We start from the raw sequence: 16,579 nt of genomic DNA, 5'->3' as shown, positions 1-16,579 counted from the left end.
AATATTACTGTTTTAATACAGTCAGAGGTGTAAAAATGTATTGGATTGAGCATCAGAGGATACTTAGGAAGGTAAAAAATACCAAGCTGGTGCTCAGTGTGAAGCTGGATGTTTGCAGTAGAACAAAAATGAAATGAAGCTTCTAGGAAAGCTCATTTTCATGGGATGAGAAATGCCCCCAAACTTGTAAATGACAGTAGAGGGAATGAGCTACATATGTATCAAAGCCTGAACACAGACAGATAACGTGAAGACTAGATAGGAATACCTCAATCTTCTTCCAGATATCAGGGTCTTTGTCGTGACTGTGAATGTCCTCCAGCAGCTGCTGCACCAGAGACGCGCATTCACGCCCTCTCAACGGGGGCAGGGTCAGCAGAGGCTGATGCTCTGCTGACCTTCGCCCCTCATCCTCTTCAGACTGCAGGTCACTTAACGGGCCCGACTCGATGCTTTCGTCCAGGGAGGGTGCAACATCGCTCGAGGAACTGGGGCTAAAGCGGCCAAGCAGGTTTCGCCTGCGAGTAACCTGCAGGAGGATGCACAAGTCGACATTATTGGAACATTCATTCAGCTTCAACAAGTTTTTCTTTGGAGTTAAAACACACAAAGAAACTATTTTCATACCAGCGATGGCAGAGGAGAAGGAATGTCTTCCCCACTATCCACTACACTGCTCACATTGTCCCCGCTCTCTCCTACATCCCAGTCCGGGTTGAGCTCAGTCAAATCCCAATCATCCACATCCTGGGTAGAGCCACCTGGCCTCTGCAGTTAGATGTAAAAAGAGCAATAGTGGTTGCAGTTTAGATTACAATGATGGACAGTCAGACACAGTATTCAGGATGCTAGTTGTTAACTAACCAAGGGGACGGTCTGAGTCAGACTTTCTAGTTTCATAGCAAGCATTTCTGTTTTGCGGAGCTGAGCAGGGAGAGCCAGGAACTCTTCTGACCCATACCAGTGCTCCCTGTCTGGGCTGCCTTTGGATGAGACTTGGGGACCCTATCAGACAAGAAAGTAGGAAATAAACATACAGTGGAACATTGAGTATGTGCAATTGTCAAACTTCTGTACTTGCTAACCTCGTCTTCTGTTTTTGACCACATAGTTCCTGATCTCAGCTCTTATTTAAACTGAATACTTGCAGGTAAATTGTGATTAGTATAGTACTGCATGCTTGTGATTTGAGAAGACATCAACTACAAAAGTTTCCACTACTTTAAAACACGATAAATTAATCAAAATGAAAGAAATGAAAACGAATAGATGTCGATTGAGACTGACTTCAGATGGCAAATAATTCCAATTAATCTGAGAAAAATGCTACCACACACACAAACGCTCTGTAATATGCCTCTGTCCTTCTCTCTCTGAACAAAACACAAACTTTTCCCCTAAACAAAGGAAATAATCTCTCACCCTCTGACCCTGGCGCTTTACAATCCAGACCGCCGCCTTGCTACGAGGCGGTCGGGGGTCCGACTCCTCTCCTGATGCTTCCAAGTCTGAAGAGAGAGCTTGCTCCCTCATGGGAGAAGGCAAGGAGGAATCAGAGTCCCCCTCACTATGTGTATGTGTCTCCTTCTGCATCCTCTCCATTTGATTTGATGTTTCATTCTGAGACTTCAGGTCCTGCAAAGGCAGGGGGGCGTCAGCGGTTGGTCTGGCCCCAGATGAGCTCCTCTGGTCAGGCAGAAGCCTCTGTGCACTCCCACCTGAGCGTCCTCCGTATCTGGAGCTTGCATTTTTTCTACGTATGTTGCACCCATTCATCACCTGTAATGGAAATTTGAGTTAATGATGACATTTCCGAAGCTCTTTATGTTCACTGGGTACATATAGTGGAAGAGAATTAACATCAATAAAAAGCCATCTCTGTCTCAATAGGAAGAAATGCAAGACAAAACAGAAGAATGTGTGGGTTTAACAAGAGATCCTTCTGTCTCTTCAGGTTATGAGGCTACCTCTGTGTCACGGCGATAGTCGTGACGCCAGCTGGAGTCCATTGTTTTATTACAAGACCCATCTGTGGATGCAGCCATCATCAACTCACTGCAACTCACTTACATTCTACAGTTTACCGCTGAGGCAGCAAACAAGGATGCCTACTGCTGCGTAGGCGGTGGGTTTTTGTATTTTGCTGCAGGTATACTATATTTGTGACATTCTCAATGTTCCCCAAGAAACAAACACGTCTCCTGAGCTATTAAAATATATGGTCTTTATGTTCTGCTATTAGCCAGTATTACTTCAAATAAATCCTTGTGAATTGTGAAAGTTTTAAATTAGTTGTGTTTTCCTTAAATCTATATCCAGCTGTATCTGTGTAAAGATTAGTTACATTAACTATTTACTGCTTGTTGGTGCAATATTTTCTTACGAAAGTTAAGCGTCCTGCCTGAAGTCGAATAAATGTGTTTTTACTGTTTTGTTTTTATTTTTCAGAAATTGAACAAATGGTTTTCTTTGGCAAATCTTCAGTACATGTAGTTTTCATAATAGGTAAAAATGTCTCTGTTACAGTTCTGGATTTATGCTCATTTCATTTATAAATGTTGTTACTGAAGTGAAAAAACAAAGGACAAAGGAGGACAAACCTGCAGGCTCTCGCAGGACTGTGAAACATTTTCCGGATAAACTGAGTCCAGTTCCAACCAGAACTTGGACCGGTCTGGAGGAGAGGCAGAGATGAGAGACGGGGTGCTTCGGCTCAGCTCAGACTGGAACTGGATCCCTGAGACTGGGCTAACCTTCTCCGAACCTCCCACTGAGTCCTCCGCCCTGGATGCTCCATCTAGGAACATAGCAGCTCTCTTGGGAAGTGATGGTTGTGTGGGTGATACTTCGGTGCTGTGGAACTCACCCTGCAGGGGGCGCTTCGCACTTTCATTGTGGTTAGGCATGCCACATTGCATTGTGAGCAAAATAGATGAAGAAGGGTTATGGTTTGTTGAGTCACTGGGAGAAGAGAGTTCCGGTAAACTGTTATGGATTTTGTGGTTTGACAGATGGGGATCTCCACTTTCCTCAGATCCTGGTTCCTGGTTTGGGTCTTGGGTTTGGTTGATTTCCTTTAGGGTTTCCTCACTATCAGACTCTGCTACCCGGACCTCGGGTTCATCACTGGGACTGTAGTCACTTAACTCAAAGGCAGTGATACCACAGTCCAGAGAGAAGTAGTCTTGGCTGCAGCGGATAGTCAGCTGACCACAATCGTCTACCTCTGTCAGAGCGTCCAGGCGGGTCTAGATGAAGAAATAACCACTTTAATGTATCAGACACTATCACTGTGAAATTTAACAAATGTATTTATTTCTTCTCAGTGTGATTCCAAACACAGTCAGTCTGTTTGATTGAATTCACTGAGATCTCACTGATAGAGGCAACTTTTGGAGCTGAGAAATACTTGATTTAAAAATAAAAGAGCGTCTAAAACATGAGATTTGTTCATCTGTGTGTCTGATACCTGGTGCTGGTCCTGGCTGAAGGCCTGCAGGATGTCAGTCTGCCGGGTGTAGTTTCCGTTGGAGTCCTGCAGGCTCTGCAGCAGACGTTCTTTCAGGACCAGAACCGAGACTCTCAGCTGGTGCCACAGCAGCTGCACCGTCCTAAACCACAAGAGGCACAACGTTTACCGATAGCTCATGTGCATCGTTGTGTATTTCTTATGAAACCCGATGACTATGAAAGAAGCTGTTTTTAACATTCTTACATTTCTGCTTTGCATCATTAATGTTTACTCAAAACATGAAATGTCATTTCTTCAGGGTTACACTGTAACATTTTGTAGTAACAGTATACTGCACATACATAGATATTAAATACTTTCCCACCACTTCATCTTTCTCAGATTTTTGCTTAGATTTGTGGGCAGATTGTGAGCTGTTGTAATAAAAGGGCACCCATTATTAATTAATAGTAGGGCTTAGATATATGAACAGAACGAGCAACTGGGCGTTAAAAACAGCTATATTCATTACTCTACTCTTTTTAACCCAGTACCTACATAATAGAGTTATTACATTGTAACTCTTACAATTATGCTGTATACTGTGTGCTGAAATTTAAATTATGTCTCATCTTGTGGAGACCAACCTGATGTCAACAATGATGTTAACAGAGTAGGACAGTAGTTTCAGGGAGAACTCCGTCTCCAGCAGGGCGTGAATCTGCTCCACATGATCTGAGATGTCCTCACAGATGTCCTATAGTCACACAAACAAGAGAAAAAAATCATGAAACATCAGAAAAGTGATCAAATAATAAGCATACAAACACATATACAAGCCATACCTGACCCCAGTTACTCTAGTATCTATAAATCTAGAGGCACTATAGAACAAAAAAAATCTGCTGAGTACTACTGCTGAAAAAGCAGAACTGGTAAGGATGTCATATTTCCCCTTTTAACCATGAGTCAGTTCCATGAGGGACCAGTTCCATGTTTGTGTGCAAAAACATGGAAAACTCGTGTTTCGGGGAGTAACACTGGCTCTATATCACACTTGCTGTTGACTGAGATTGGTGAACTAAATTCAGAAGCTGTAAACCCGCTCAGATGCACAAAGACAGACAGACGGACTCCGGGCTAAAATAACATCAGCTGTCACAAACTTTTATAACTGAAGTTTAGTGATGTGATGAACATGCAAATTACCCACTTGTGTATCTCAACAATGCAGTGCTTCCTAAATTCTGCCTCAAAAGCATAAACTCTTCAGTTTTTGTAAAATGTGCGTGTTTGTAGTTAGAGGTGGTGTTTTGGAATTACATTGGGATAATCATTGTAATTACAAAAAACAACATGATCTAATTAAAGCACTGTTTAAGACCATTAAACACTGAGCACGTTGTGAAAAAGCGGCACGAAATTCCAGATTTTTCAGCTCCAAACTTGTCGTGTAACATTCATATACACTAAATGTGTTGTTCTGAAAATGTATCGTCAAAAAACAAACCGTGAAAAAATGAAGTTAACATCAAGCAGTGATGAATTCCTAAACAAGAGAAGGAATAAAAGGAGATTTTGGGTTCATCTAATTCTTATGAGACAATAGCAGCAGGGAGAATTTCACAGTTCGAGCCATGACTTGAAGCTGTGTCACGGCTGCGTTCGTACATATGTCAGGATGTCAGTGGGGCAGTTTGAGCTCTTGTGGGCAGATTTGGGACAACTTCTGAGGAGCCAGAGAATTTATTTCAGAGAACCGACACACCTGGAACAGCGTCTCGCTGTGTGTCTGAGGTAAGATACAATTATTTTACTATTTCCATCTCATTAGTTTTATGTACTTTTATTAAAGTTTTATATTTTCTTGCCATCTAACTCTGTTGTTACTGCTTTGCGGAAAGGAAACTAGTGCGCACTAAAATTAGATGACCTTTTTAGAAAGCAGGCGACCTTGTTTTGAACCCACTGCGGCTACTTTACATCCACCTCAAGCCGCTGAGTCACTGTGTTGCTCCATGGTGACCTCTCTGAACAACACAACACCTCCTGCTCTGCTACAGCCTGGATTAGGACACCGCTCGGCATGTGAGAATGTAGGTCACACACGCTGCCAGCTTGGCTCATGCTAGTTTGGCTAACAGTGTGACCTGCTTAGCAGTGTTCCAAAATAAATCTGTATCTACTGTATGTGGGGTGAAGTGCCGCTGCATCAGGATTCCAGCTTGTGGTCAGTGTGAACATGAATGCTCAAACACACGGTGCGGAGGACAGAGACTTTCATGTGGCCTGTATGACTGCAGAGTTTAGTATGCAGGTGTTGAACGTTTTAGTGAACTTGTCAGTTTTCTGGCTCCAGCTGACCAAATGTGAGCAGATTCTGGCCCACATGTGTCTGTCAGATTTAGTCTGACATGAGCGGCACACGAGCCAGCTTTCAGTCCATTTGTATCATTCAAGTCCAGCATGAGTCTGGAAACCAGTCAGGCTGTAGTTAGCAGTTGCTGTTGGGCTAACTGATCACAAAAACAAAAATCTAACATCTTACTGGCCAACTAGTTTTATAGTACAGTAAGTCTAAACTTCACTAACCTGCCTTCTACTGACCGTGGGGCTGATTGTGCATTTGCATGCTCAATTCTGATCTTAGGTTCTTGATTTCTAATGCAGACATAAAATTACTGGCAACTGCCAGTGATGCACCTCAACCTCATAGTAGATGCACTTATGGTATATATTTAAAACTCCTAGGTGATGTTCAGAAAACTCACAATATAACCTTGGCAATACAGTGTACACTAATTCTCCAAGTAAAACCTCAAAACATCCACAATCCCTCACTGCACACACAATGTTCTTGAACCCTTAGTTAACACACACACGGCAAGTTTCGTCATCAAAGCGCTGTCATGTCACTTTAAAACACTGGTGAAAATGTCACTGGCTTCAATAATTCACCCATAGCTTTCAAATGCTAATACACATACACACACATCACAGCGCTCAGCAGAGGGCCCATCATACCAAATTAACACAGAGTCTGCCACTAGGATCTGAAGTCATTTGTTAGAAGATCCCGAATCCAGGCAGAGTACTAGCAGCTAATGAGACCCCGCCAAGGGTGTGCAGATATATTCACAACGACAGCGTGTCTACATCAGTCTATATTTTTCTGTCCTGTGACCTCTTGCCATTAAAAATGTATAAATAAATGATAATATCTATCCTTTAATGATCTCTGTAAACAGAAATCTGCATATGAAAATGCAAGATTTTGAATAGAGGTAGTGTTTTATAGTCTGAGTTGACCAAGCACCTTCTGTTTTCAAGCTTTCAAACAAGCTGTGTGAAGACTAAAGGAGGAACTGTATTTTCTGAAATGCCTTTTCCAAACCATTGGTCATTGTCTCAGTATGGTCTGGCTTTTTATTCTCTTTTTTTTAATGCATCTGCATTTCTAAGCAAGATATTCTCATGTAATCAGATATTTTGGCCAAACAACTCTCAGCTAGAAAAACTGCCTAGTGTCCCCTCAGCCTAAGGCTAGGTTTACAGGTGGATCTCTGAAATGTGCTGAAATTTTATAATATTTTTAGATTAAGTGGGATGAAAACCTAAATGTAAAAATAAAAGGAAAACTGGTTAAAGCTACTTATTGTGAATTCATGTGTTTAAAAATAGTTGCATGGGTAAAGCTAGCACGAAGCATTGGGAAAGTGGCCCTCTGATACACACTCACTCACAAAGAGTAAACAAGAACAAACTTCTGATTAGTTTTGTTGTGCTGGAGATGGCTCTTCGAGAGTAACAGACTGACTTGTGACACTTAACTAAGTAGCTTTTATTATAGATTGTTAAGATGCTGTAAACATAATGTTTGCCACGACGCACATTAAGTTTATTTTTGCTGATATAGATACAGTGTTGCAGCGTTTTCTTGTTTCTTATTGCCAGGGGGGTCCTACACTAAAACTTTCTCTGCCTCCTGGTGGTAAAAGTTTTGACTCACTTTCCCAAACGGTCATCTAAAAAATAAGGAAGGAGTCTAAATATTTGGGGGTTATCTTGGAAAAACTACAACAATTACTACAAGCTATTCTCCAGCAAAAATGATACAAAACCAACTGCTAACATCAGTTAGCTAATAATTCCGACCTTGCTCTGTTTAACAGCACTTGGGAAACACTTTTTAAAAAAATGAAATTTAATCATTCTGTCCCCATATGTATAAGACGAAGAAAAAAGCTCAGTCTGCTTGCATCTGCCGATGAGATGTAATCCCAGAGGTGAAAGTCATGACAGCTAAAGGAGCACAAACAGCAGGAGCAGCTGAATTAGTGTGCAGGCTTTTCTGCTCTGCGCTGAAACTAATTATGAAATCACATGTCCACGCTCTGTTTTTCTGACAGTTTATAGCTGAGTGGGACGACGTATTTTTTTAACTATGCATATGACTGCTTTGCACGGCAAGTCTTAAACAAAAAATGGCGTTTCAATCAAATTTTAATGTCCTTTTTCCATTTGCAGAAATAGAAAATTGATTCCAATTATATGTGTTAGCCACATTTCCCAGCTCTAGGCTAGATCTATGTTATGTGACATATTGTTCCACACAGAGGAAACAGAAGGATTCACAGCTCTGTAAAAACAACACAGAGAACTGGATGAAAGATTCACTGTTCATTGGATTGACAGGTGATTAACATTGAACAGCTTGTTTACACATTGCCAGTGCCTACATAAACTTTCATTTGAGTGTGTGTGATTCACAGTAATACATTAATGTATGCCTGCTAACTTTGGATTTCTGCGTGTGTTTAAAGTATACATTTACTTCAACATCTTTATTTATAAAGAACTCCTGCATCACTATAATAGACAATCATTCGATCACAGCAACACGCACACACTGCACAGTTTTTCATGCACTCGAGTCACGTAGAGTCAAGACATGACCTGTCAATCACAGAGTCCATACATCCAGCAGGGTTTCTAATTGCCTAAAATCAATCTGAAGCAAGTCGACTTGGGCTTCAGCTCTAATCCTTGCTCATCCTCATCACCGCAGACATCAAGGGCTTCAGTTTGGCCGCGTTCAAACTGCATGCGACAGCTCGGCCTCATCCGCACCCATTCGATCTAATAACCTTCAACTCCTTCACTTCAGCCCATCAGCGCAGCATGTTTTACCTTGGAGATCAAATAACGTGTGCTCCTTCTCCCCCTGGAGTATTCAAATTAAGCCGCTTCAAAGAAGGCCTGGACCCGCTGCTGCGATACAAAGACTTGTTACAGTAATTTTTTCAAAGTGGTAGCTTCTGCAAAAAGACTCCAAACTCTGCCTTTTTTTCGTCTGAGGCTGGAACTCTGCAGCGGTGTCTCTGCTGCTGGACATTTAAAAAACTTGAACTCTGCTGGAGGCAAAGAGCATCAATCAAAGTCCTCTGCAAAAAATGCTTCATTTCACATGAGTGTCTTGTGAAGGAGGCAAAGAAAAAGTAGCAAAATGTAACAGAACTAAGTATCTGAGTAATAAGTTTATACATGAGCCAAATGGCACATCAGTCAATAGCAGATGTACACGTGACATTACTGTGATTCTTTTGTCCAATGAGCACAGATTTGAACTTAGGCAAAAACAAAACTGACTGACTTTATTATCAAAACCACTGATAAAGATATAACAATTATACTGAGATGTGGCAAAAAGTAGTGTTGCCTTAAAACCTTAAAATCCAGGGATGTCAAACTCGTTTTACATCGCGGGCCATGACCAGTGAATTTCTTCTTTCTTTCAGTATAAGGAAATTTAACCACACATTGAATCTCTGGGATACTTTAATATAAGAAAAAGAAATGCAATTTCAACAATATATATCAATTTTTCTACACGATTTTAAAAAAAATGCTGCTTTGGGATTAAATCATAAGAATTAAATCTGTTTTAAATTTTATCATTTTAAATTACTGTCCTTTCATTTCATCATGGAAATTTTTGTAAATTGACAGAATATCTTTATTCCTTCTTCTCTCACTGTGACTATACAAATCAAGGAACAAGGAACTTTCTGTTATTTATTTGTTTAGCTATCTATATCTATCTATTACTTATTTATTTTTATTTATTATTTATTGTTGTTTACTTATGAAAATAAAGTCTAAATAAAGTCTATTTTCTTCTTCACTGTCCTGAAGATGTACAGGGGCCAGATTGGAATCTCTGGCAGATCAATTTTGGCCCCCGGGCCTTAAGTTTGACACCTCTGGTTTAATCCCAGAGACAAGAGCCAAGCTACAGGGCTGAAAGCCAGCACTAAAGGTTCCTCTGCTGGCCACTTAAGGCTGGCTTCCAATACGAGTCAGTTCCCATAAGAGCATTAAAAAGTAGGTTTACAGCCTGGTATAACAGTTCGAGCCTCTTTTAACAGTCCTTTCATAATCACTGCATGGTGGGCGCATTTATTTCTAACTCACTGATATGGATACTTGTCAGGCTTAAAGTTACAGGTATAATGACCGACCGCTGCCAGGCATCTGCCATGTCTGACATCACCATCAACTCAAGTTATTGAACTGGACCGCTCCATCACATTTGAGCTGTTGGTGCCTTTATGGACCAGTTTAGTGTAATTACCTGACAAACAGCATGATCGGCTCTGTTGTACAAACAGTCCAAGAACTTAATGCTTCAGTTTTTGTCGAGTGGAATTCTGGCGATTTACTAATCTGTCAATAAGCACATGCCTGTGTCTGTCAAACTGCAGAAATAAATATTTTCCAAATGCTGCTTATTTGTAATGTCAGAATTTAAAGTTAATTACAACTGCAGGAAGCTTTCCAATAAGGACATACTTGAGTTTTACTTAATACAAAATTCATCAGATAAAACTAGGATTACAGGCCAAGACTGCGTTCGGTTTACGGCTATCATTCGGGCAAGAATGATTCACATTTAAAGCAGTTAGCACCGCCCATACGGAAAAGAAATAGTAAAAACTTATAAGTGATTACTCATGAAAGTGGCCACTTTCATGAGTAAATCATATAAGGCTTACATGATTTACTCATGAAAGTGGCCACTTTCGCATTACTTTCATACATTGTTTTAGTAAGTATCCAAAACATACAAGTTTCATTATATAATTTTTCAAGGGATCTTATATCTGTTTTCACACTTATATGCTTTTCATACAAGTTTCACACAAGACAGATACAAACTTTATAAGATTTATATATATCTTTTCCATATGGGCGTGCCTTACCTTACAGGCTTTTTTCAGGTCGTTTTTTCTGATTCCTTGGTATTCCCTCAAAATACCCAAAACACCAAGAGTAATCAAACAGTATAACTGCACAGAGCACTAAAAAAACACTGCAGCACCAATATGTGAAATGGTGAGCGTATGACACTCCAGTAGTGTGAGTGTGTTTGTGTGCTGACCTGCTTCTTGAGTGGGAGTGTTGGTGAGAGGAGAGGAGGGGTGACAACAGTTGCAGAGGTTATTTTAGGCCTAACCCCATTCACACACACACACAGATACAAACACATATATGATCATGGATACCAACACACACCTCTTGGTTATATACTCTCTAAATCCTCGTCTGTCTCCTCTCAGTCTCTCAGTCCTCTCAGTCTCAGTAAACCTTCATTTTTAGCTTAGCACTTTCTAAGCACGCAGGCCTGTGACTGTAAATAACAACTGAGTGGTTTCCATCTTAGCATAACATTTGTTTCAGACATGAACTCCTTTCATTGGTAATTTAATATTCACTCTCATGCTTCAGTAAATCTCAGTCACTTTACACTTAAGCCTTGACAGCAGTGTTGTGTCAGGTAGCTAGTAAAAACCTTTACCATTCACACTGGTTCCTCCAGATACAGCAATGGTAATTTAACATGAAGGCAATTAAGATCTTAATGTGAAAAGCAAACATTGGTACATTAAATAAACTGTATTTTTGCTCTGTTCTTCCTGGATAGCTCGCTGCCTGCAATACATAACTCAATATCCTGTATAAGCCCACCTCCTCTTGAGGAAATGTTTTCATCATTTAGGATGAAAACCAGCATTTGGAATTTATTGCTCCAACCTCAAGGCTTCCAACCACCTATGTGGCCCACTGATTATTTCTACCTGCACACTCCAACCTGAAAGTGCAATGTTATGTGATGAAAGCTGGCCACTGACAGGCAGGGGTCACAGTTCAGCCACGTGAAATATGATTCCTGGGGTAGAAGTCAAGAGGTCCTTGTCTCAGAAAAGTAAATGTACTCCAAGATGCTGAGGTCATTTGACCCAACACGCTGTAATTTTCTTGTGGTAAAAGCTCGGATATGAAAGTTTCAAGTTTATGTTTTTTGCATGAGGATAAATTTCTGAAGACTGGGATCTTAAATGTACCCTCATTAAACTGATATTCTGGAAATATAAAGGTCTTGGTTAGAACTAATGACATTTAAGTTTGAGCCGTTAGAAAAGATGAGCGGCTCAGTTCCTCTACTGCCTCCTTTCTTCGTTCCTCTTCTCCTTTGCCTTAATAGCCACGCATGTTGAAAAGAGATTCCAAAATTCCTTGCGTAGCTGTGACGGTGACATCAGCAGACAGAAATACCACGACAGCTGGGAGACAGCAGGCTGGACTCTGCTGCCTCTGGGCTGTGTTCAAATGAAACTCTGTGGGACACACAGATCACATTTGCTGTAGCAAAACCTGATCATGTTCCAGAGCTGGACAACAGTGCGCACAGTTTTAACAAGTGGGTGCTGTTCTTTCAAAGAAAATGTATTTTCTCCTGAAGGAGTGGAAGTTTAATGCGGAAATAACTCCCAACATGTTTTTATTTTCTAATGAGTCTGTTCTCCACCAATCCCAGGTCACACAGACTGTGTAGAGTAAAGCTTAGTCATTAGCACGTTACCTGCGCCAGGAGTGGTCAGCCAACAAAGCCAACATAGCAAAAAATATGAAGATAATTATTTGGGAATGGTGAAGTCATGTGGAAAGTCTTCTCAGAAGAGTGGGAGCTGTTATGATTCAGGATCAATTTAGGATGTGGACATGATCAGCAAACTCAACATTAAAAAAACAGCAAATAGGGAGAGGTAATAGTTCATCAAGCTTTGAGGTACATTTTCTCCCATACAGTAGGTGAAACAACATGAATTAAGAACACGGTGTACACAATGAATCAGCGGCCATGGGTGCTTTCCGTGCATGAAAACAAACCAGTTAACATTACCTCATTGTATCTGAAGGAAGATTATGTCCCAAAGAAATATATCGGACTCCTCCCACATTGTGCCCTGTCCTTATCTGCACACTGCAGTGAAGATAACTCGAACACGTCTGCATTGTGGAGTTAATAGAAGGTAAGCAATGAGAAGAAAAATAAAGGAGACAACAAGCACGTCCCCAGCAAATGTAAGACCCCACACAAAGTGAGCCTTGCTACTAGCGCCAGCAGGAGACGGAAACAACAACACAAAACCACCGAAGAAGTGAGAGGAAATGTGAGACAAGCAGCAGGCGGTAAAAACAAACATAGGTCCTGATAACTGCAAAATTTGTCACTCTATCACCTTCTACCTGTCACCAGATAACAGAAGCAGTCTGCACAACTCAGAAAAACACATAACACCCTGCTGACAGATTCAGGCCTCACATATTGCAGGTACAGTTTTTAAAATCACTTGGCTGTAATTTGCACAGTAGAAATGTTGCAATGTTCATTAAATATTCATGTGATTTGTGTAATTTGAAACAGTTAGTGCCAAATGTAAGTACTGTGTTTGACCGGGAAAAGAAGTGAGACTAACAGATTTCAACATGCTTTTCTAAGACGATGTAAAGAAATTGTAAAGACCTGTATGAAAGTTTTCGTCTGCAAAGCCAGACATTCTAAAGTTTCCTAAAGATGACCGAATCACTAAAAGCACTGATGCATCTGTCTCTAACAATCAAACATGTGCGCACATGAAGAATTCTTGGGTGTGTATGTTGTACTGTGCAGCAGCCTCTGCCTCTCAGAGCAGTCCAGGACATTCTCCATGCAGCTGTTACACAGCGCCTGCAGCATGATGCTAAGAATGGCTAAGAGGCTGGCATACCAACACACACACACACACAGTGGTTGCATCACTATAATCGTGTCCTACAGTCGCTCTGTTGCAAGGTCAGGTTATAGAAAAATGCCCTGCAGGCAAACGCATTATAAATATGATAAGGGGAGGGGGGCAGAGAGCGAGAGCAAAGGAAGGAGAGAATAAAAGAAAGAAACAAAGTGAGAAAAGAGCAGCGAGGACACGATGAAGAAGGAGACAGAACACCAGAGGCATGAATACAATTTCAAACAGCAGTCTGGCGATCTGTCCACTTCCATCTCCCGCTCTGTCGCTGAGCCTGACACCCACCAGCGCCATGTCTGCAATTAAGTCAAAGTTCAACCAACTCCAGCCTAATGCTCAGTATTGGGATACAATGCAGGAGCTCATTCTCAAAATACCGAAAAAATCTCTGATAACATATGCATATAAAGCCTTAAGTGCAATTATTTGCAGGCTAGCAGCCGAGCTGAACCGCTTAATACAAACCTGGAGTGAGGCTAGGGTGGCCAGGCTGTGTTGTAAGATTTGGAGATTTTTCAGAATTACACTTCAAAGAGTTAAATAGGAAGATTAACATTACTCTCGTGTGCAAATTTGGGCCTGTGTAAGAAGCAGGAGTCACGATGTAGTTAGCGTAACGTAGCTGGAAGGAAGGTCAACCATAGCCTGGTTCTAACTATTTCCACTGAAGCTTACCAATTAACAGGTTTTTTGTGAGTTTTGCACATCAGTATTAATTGAAATACTACGTCACAAAATAAACTGTTTAAAACTTTTATAAACAGTACTCAAAGTTTAGGGGTTCAAAAGAAATTAGACACAACCATCTGCAGGCAATTTTTAAGCCTTAATAATAACTTAAACACACAGCTAGCAGTTTATTTGCCAAGTGTCCAAATTCAAGATTTCTATCACTCTTCTTAAAAAACAGATCTACATCTCTGAATGAAATAAATCGGATACAGCATGTTATTGACTAGCTTTGGAAGTACTGATGAGTGCATGTCTGTATTATTCATTTAGATGGAACTTGCCAGATACTTTAATCCTGTCATCTAAGTAGTTTCCATGACCATTAGCATTTATGGACATGTGACTGTAGAACAAATCAGGGAGAAAAAAAAGATAAAAAAGAAAAACTCGTATGGACTTTTTTTATTATTGTTGTAATTGCTGATTATATTATACTGTTAGATACCATCTGCAATCGTATCTGACGTCAGGTATGGTTAAGCAGCATTTTATACATTTCTTTCTTTCCGAACAAAACCAGAATCAGCAGTGTGATTGGCTCTCTCTCTTGCTGTAATAAAGACAAATGACCACTAGATGGAGCCGACAACCAGGGAATGAGAGCCAGTAAACCTGTTCAGTGGTGGTCGTCTGTTTACTGCTTCAGTGCTGCAATTAGAACTATAAAGCAGCCACCTTAAGAGATCAGCGGTATGTGATGATGACAAAATAAAATTTAGCTATTTGACAAAAGATTTCCTTTATGTTAATTTTATTTTAATTTATTCTGAAGTATTGACTTGAAAGTTGAAAGGTCCAGTACAATGTCTCCGTGCTAATGATTTTACTCTTTATTGACTTTTTTTTTACCTTCATCTGCAACATGAAATGAATCAACAACAACTGAGGGGTTGGGAGATAAAAGTTTAAGGCGATTCATTGTAGAATAAATAGAAAAGAGTCAAAGTTTTTTGTTTTCTGTGCTTCCCTGCACTGTTTTGATTTGATTCACTAAAAGCTGCTGCTCACTGACTGATTCAGGCTGCTGAGCTTTTCTGCAGGCTGTAGCTCAGACCCGACACAAACATGAACTGACGGAGGCGTCAGAACGCACACACCATCAACAACAACAGAAGGAGCCGCATCTGTTTTTCCTTTGCAGCTCTGACTGCACAGAAACATCTCAGCTGTTTTTGTTTGGCGCTTTGATCTCTCCGTGCTTCTTTATTGTCTTTGCTGTTTGTCAGCACGGCTCCTGACAAATACGCCAAATCTCAACAAACTGTGGACAAAAGACTAATGGCAACACTAACAACCTACAATATTTGTATTATTTATCTTTCTTTATGACTTTCCTCACGTATTTCTCAGACATTTTTGCAGTCGTTGTATAGTCAGAGTGTCACTTTAAAGACAGACTTTGAAAATCTTGGCTTTGCTGACCTCCAGTGGTGCATCACGTCACTGTGATGCTGGGATGAACAGATGAACAAAAATAGAGCTTTTCAGCCTGATGCTAAGATACTCTAAAATAATGTCAATAGCAGGATTTGCTGTTTATGGTTCTGCTGAGAAATCAAGACTCATTAGTAGCTAATAAATGACATACAGCCAGAGTGACATCATTTACCCACAGAACAAAGCCAGATTTGTAACTGTGTCACACACACACAGTCGTCTCTGTGGGTCTGACCGAGTCATTTCCCAGCACTGACAGTGATGTAATCTTTAAAACAAACAGACTCGACACACACTGTCAGATGTGCGGAGCTTCTGTGTCTCCTTTATCTTTCTGGAGGGCGACAAACAGAAGCAGAAGTGAAAAGGAAAGAATACAACTTCTGGTTCTTGCGTATTTAAGAGGGTTGTTTAAGGCTTCATGTGTTTTTAGTGTGAAGTCAGAGTATGTATGCAGTATGCAGTATTGATGAGGTGGCTGTTGTTTAGATCAGTGTTTCCCAACCACTGTGCTGCGGCACATAGGTGTGCCATGGAAGATTTTCTTGTTCCACCGGATTAGTAATCTAAATGACCGGTGTGAGTAACGGGCAGAACAATTACATTGTCTTCCACTAGAGGGCAGTGCAAATAACTGCTCTAATTAAATGGGTTGCCAACTGCCAGTAAAACAGAAGAAGACGAAGAAATTAGATAATAGTCTTGCTGTGAGTGAGACAAAAATAGCAATAGATAAATATTTTAAAAGAAAAGTAGTCAATCTGACCTGAGTCCCTGAGAAAATTCAGTTCAAAAGCAAAAAAGTGTATACTGGGGACAAACCAAGCTA

At 40.6% G+C, this 16,579-nt stretch overlaps 1 protein-coding gene across 2 annotated transcripts in view; it reads right to left on the bottom strand.

Moving 5' to 3' along the window:
- The window catches only part of akap6 (A kinase (PRKA) anchor protein 6), a 213,107-nt gene that overhangs the window by 164,439 nt on the left and 32,089 nt on the right, over window positions 1-16,579 (bottom strand). For both annotated transcript variants that reach the window (XM_040042907.1, XM_040042909.1), the window contains 7 exons: window positions 4,099-4,208; window positions 3,470-3,611; window positions 2,601-3,248; window positions 1,423-1,779; window positions 865-1,005; window positions 628-768; window positions 269-529 (listed from right to left, as the gene is read on the bottom strand). In XM_040042907.1, the coding sequence (XP_039898841.1) occupies window positions 269-529; window positions 628-768; window positions 865-1,005; window positions 1,423-1,779; window positions 2,601-3,248; window positions 3,470-3,611; window positions 4,099-4,208 (1,800 nt within the window). The remainder of the gene's footprint in view (window positions 1-268; window positions 530-627; window positions 769-864; window positions 1,006-1,422; window positions 1,780-2,600; window positions 3,249-3,469; window positions 3,612-4,098; window positions 4,209-16,579) is intronic.

This window comes from Simochromis diagramma, unplaced genomic scaffold, assembly GCF_900408965.1.
Source record: "Simochromis diagramma unplaced genomic scaffold, fSimDia1.1 OVJJ01000304.1, whole genome shotgun sequence".
Lineage (NCBI taxonomy): Eukaryota > Metazoa > Chordata > Actinopteri > Cichliformes > Cichlidae > Simochromis > Simochromis diagramma.
The sequence above is the reverse complement of the archived record's forward strand: the minus strand, read 5'-3'. Positions and strand labels throughout refer to the sequence as shown.